Raw genomic sequence first — 4,733 nt, forward strand, 5'->3', positions numbered from 1 at the left:
ACTGTAAGACATTTAAATTAATAATACAGTTATGAAATAATGAAACCAAATTAATAATACAGTTATGAAATAATGAAACCACAGATGCACATTTTTCTTCAACCACGTCGATAAAAGTATTTTTTTTAAAAAGGGAAACATAGGCCTTATATATAATTACGTTTTTACCCACCAGATGGGTAAGGGCAATAGAATAAACATTTATATGTTGTTGTATAAATGTTTTATTTATTACTATTTGTTTTCTAAACGTGTTTTCACCATGTTTCTGTTGTATGATTATGGTTTTATTCGTAATAGGGCTCGCAGTAGTATATATATAATTCTTTACTTTAAGCTAAATTCACTCTATGACAAGTAACATCGAATAGGCTGTATGGTGATAAATATGAAAGAAATGTTCAGCAGCACTAGTAATTAAAAAAAAGTGTCTCTTGAAAATGTTGACATATATATTGTGTCTAAATAAAGTATGTAATTAATTAGGCCTACATACAATTTATGATTCATGTTTGTTTCCTATTAGGCCAACATATTTTAAAATAGTGATCGTAGTATGATTTCTGTGATATGAAATGAAAGGTGGCGCGCTTTTCACGTGTTCACTTTGAGAATATGTAACGTAACAAATACTGAGTAACAAGACAATATGCCGTTACTTTTATTGTTAGTAATATTACAAAACTCCTGGAAAGTGAAGAAGTGTGAGGTGCGTTCATTTTTTAAATGTCTTGAATGATTCATTCTCTACTTTAAATCATACTGTGATTTATTTATTTATGTATTTATTTATTTATGTATGTATTTTTATTTTAAGCAAAAATTGAATTATTTAAATATAAACTATGTATACCATTATGTGATTTCAAAACTATTATTTAGTGTCTTTGTTTTAGTGTGCAGTTAGGAGCTATTGATAGGCATTGGTGACTGCTTGTGTAGTTCTTTAATGCAAATTATTTCATTTCGCTTTGTTGTGCTCATTTTATAAAAAATACAACAATCGCATAATCTGACTTGCGTTGTTTGTATGTGTCTTGGTGGAGTATGTTAACGGTAAAAATGTCATACTTTTAATAAAGTTTTGTTTTACTAAACTGGTTGGACGGGTTAGGGTGTAACTCCTGTCTGGTTGCTCTGGCCAATGGAACCAGGTCCACCCTGCAGTGCGTAAGAGCTCAATTAAGGATTTAACCAACCATTTTCTGCGCTCCTGCCAGCAGTTTGTAAAAGAACGTCCCCTAGCAGAAGCTATGTCAGCTTAGACCTCAGAACGCTTCATACAAGCTACACTCTCAGTCTCAGAACAACTGCGCCCCTCAAACCATGACCGGAGTATTCGACAGAAGGGTTCCAAGTATAAGATCTACAGATTTCCAGGGTCCTTTTCAACATCCAGCCATGCATCATCCATCTCAGGAGTCTCCAACTTTGCCAGAGTCTTCAGCCACGGATTCGGGCTACTTCAGCCCTGTTGGTGGAGTCCACCACGGCTATTGTTCGCCCAGTTCGGCTTCATATGGGAAAGCGCTTAATGCTTACCAATACCAGTATCATGGAGTGAATGGATCTGCTGGGAATTACCCTGCAAAAACCTACCAAGATTATAACAGTTATACAAATGCAGCTTATCACCAGTATGCTGGTACTTACAGCAGGGTGCAAGCACAGACGAGCCCACCAGGTAAGATCTAAATAATAATAATATATTATATATATATGTATATACTAATTTATTACAGTTTTATTTACTACGTTGGCAATAAACTAGCAGTCATGGTTTAATAGATTTTTTTTTTTTTTTTTTTTGATATTTCACTGTGAGATTTTACAAAGCACGTGAAATATGAAATACTATTTAAATAAGTCTTAGTGAAATACAATCAAGAAACATGTGAATGTAATACAAATATGTATTCAGATGATCAAAGTTTGCAGTGAAGCCCTGTACATTGAACAACGTGCATTTATTAATGTATTTTAGTTGCATACTATTGGAAATTCTTAAATCCAGTAACATGCCACGACATTTTAGAGAAGCTGCAATGTAGTATCTATCATTTCTTCTCGGCTTTAGCACATTTCCAGTTCCGAAAAAACGAACAGACCGATTTTTTCGAATATATTTTGTTTAAGTCGCCGATGATTTGTAGATACAATTGTAATAATTTATGTGCATGTGGACGCATCTGGCGTTTACTTTAACCTTTTTAGTTGTATGTTTAATTTGGTACATTACAGCTCTCTATATCAGTATTAACTTTATTAATTATGAATGAATCCACGCCGCACTCAAACACTTTGTGTTTTAATTATTTCGGATAAGACGCGTTGGTTTATGCCACCGTATTATAAAACATGTACAATTTAATACAAGATGTAACCAGGTTGGCGCATCATTATCGTTACCTGTATGTTTAATGGTTTGTATTTTTTTAGTTTGGTAGCTTGGTTAAATTACAGTGACTCCACTCTCTATGATGTCTGTATTTCAAAGTATAATATGAAAGAAATGGACATGAAATTATTTATGTTTTGAGTTTTTATTTTCTGTCAAAAAAACATACTTAAGCAATTATTTACCCCATGGGTTCCATTATATTTTGTGATCATTCTTTATTTTTATATCCTTATCAACGTACAGTAGCCTATCTTACAATTTTCCATATTGTACATTTCAATTATGAACATTTACAGTTATTTCAATTTTTTTCTTGTTGTTCCAGAAAAGGAAATATCTGAACCTGAAGTGAGGATGGTGAATGGAAAACCTAAGAAAGTTCGAAAACCCAGGACAATTTATTCCAGTTTCCAACTGGCTGCCTTGCAGCGGAGGTTCCAGAACACTCAGTACCTCGCCTTGCCGGAGAGAGCTGAGCTCGCCGCTTCCCTTGGGCTCACGCAGACACAGGTACATGACATTCACGACTATGAGGATGTCTGCAAGAATGAAAACCTCTAGTCAAATGAGGTTTTGGCCACAGAAGGAACAATAATATGTTGCTTAAACAATTGTCCCTTCAGCCACCCAAAAAACAAAAACAAAACAAAATTAGTAAATTTAAAAAAAGAACCGACTTTTTAAATGTGATTTTCCTAGCCAAGTGATGTGGTTACGATTGTTTTTTTTTTTTTTTTTTTTTTTTTAATTATATGGATGGATGAGAAGAACAGTTCCACGGTCTAAGTTTAAAAACTATACAGGGGCCTACAAGCACCGAGTCATTATTTTATAAGTGTTCATTCAGTTGAATGAGCGTGTGTCTCTTGAATTGTAAACATAAATCGTGTTAGTAATAGATTTAAAAATGTGATTAAATAATACAATTTTCATCCATTTTATGATATTTTCCTCCCCTGACAGCTAAGGGTTTATTTTAATCACAGACACTTGTCCTTTTATGACATTTTCCCCTTTACTTATCCCAAGCACTTGTCTTTGTTATGCGCAGCTTTTTTCAACATCGAGTATTCCATTCATTATTATGTGTTCCTTTTTCAACAGGTCAAAATTTGGTTTCAAAACAAGAGATCCAAGCTGAAGAAGATCATGAAGAGCGGCGAGCTCCCCCCAGAACACAGCCCAAGCTCTAGCGACCCCATGGTTTGTAATTCTCCCCAGTCTCCCGCTGTATGGGATTCACAAGGCCTCTCAAGATCTCACAACCAGCACTCCCATCCACAGAATACGAATCCAACTGCTTCGAGTTTTTTGGAAAACACTGGCTCCTGGTACTCCTCATCTAACGCCATCAATTCTCATCTTCAGCCTCCCAACTCAGTACAACACCCGTTGGCTCTTGGATCTGGGACACTATATTAAAATAAAATAAAAATAAAAAATAAAATAAAAAAGCTATTTAAAATATTTAATTATTTTGGACTTGTGTTTATATATTAATGGATATGCAAGACAAATTCATTTGGGGAGGGGTTTAGAAAAGAGTGTAAAATGTGTAAAACGTGTGCATGTAATTTATTGAATTCGGAAGAAAAGAAACAAACCTATTTTTCACAAAATGGACTTCAGTGCAACTCTAGACACTTTCAATGGTGCCTTGAATTTTATGACCTCAACATTAACTTGACACTTTTTTTTTTTCAATGCCATAACGCTGTAAATAAATGTAGATAAATGTATATTCTGGTTAAATAAAAATGAAAACATTCTGAAAATATACCAAAGAGGTGATTTTGTTTTCACTCATTTAATCATTTAGAATCAATTGTGACTATGTTAGATCTTCAATTTCTGTTTGGTTTCTGCCCAGAATAGACCATAGCCCATATCCCAGTTGGATTGCATTAAAAAAAATTACAACCTGGGGGAATTTGGGTTCTGGAAGCGTAGCCTACATTTTTTATATATATAAAATGATTTTATAGAGCGTTTTTGGCTTTTTAAGTATAGAAATTGATAGTCTATTGAAAACAAATAGAACTACTTTCGTGGTTTAGTAGAAACAAATACATGAAAGAAAGTTTACTGTTCTGTTAACACACTGCGCGAGTACGTGTCAATGGGATTTTAATTGGTTGAGAAATACAACTTCGTTGGGGCGTTTTTGATGAAAGGTAAATCATTTGAAAAAGGAAGTTAGGGCATTGGAAATTGTACTGGGGTTTTAGTTTGTTTATTTATTTATTTATTTATTTATTTATTTATTTATTTATTTATTTGTTGTGCGAGGGAGAAAAGGCCCATTGCTTACATTTTTAAGCAACGTGTAACT

At 33.8% G+C, this 4,733-nt stretch overlaps 1 protein-coding gene across 1 annotated transcript; it reads left to right on the plus strand.

Moving 5' to 3' along the window:
- The first annotated feature begins 1,225 nt into the window (after positions 1-1,225).
- On the plus strand, positions 1,226-4,185 carry LOC117399919 (homeobox protein DLX-5-like). Its single transcript, XM_033999373.3, has 3 exons — positions 1,226-1,684; positions 2,727-2,911; positions 3,506-4,185. The coding sequence occupies exons 1-3, from the start codon at positions 1,327-1,329 to the stop codon at positions 3,821-3,823; spliced, it is 861 nt and encodes a 286-aa protein (XP_033855264.1). The 5' UTR covers positions 1,226-1,326; the 3' UTR covers positions 3,824-4,185.
- Positions 4,186-4,733: the final 548 nt, after the last annotated feature.

Source organism: Acipenser ruthenus, chromosome 4, assembly GCF_902713425.1.
Source record: "Acipenser ruthenus chromosome 4, fAciRut3.2 maternal haplotype, whole genome shotgun sequence".
NCBI classification, from domain to species: Eukaryota; Metazoa; Chordata; class Actinopteri; order Acipenseriformes; family Acipenseridae; genus Acipenser; species Acipenser ruthenus.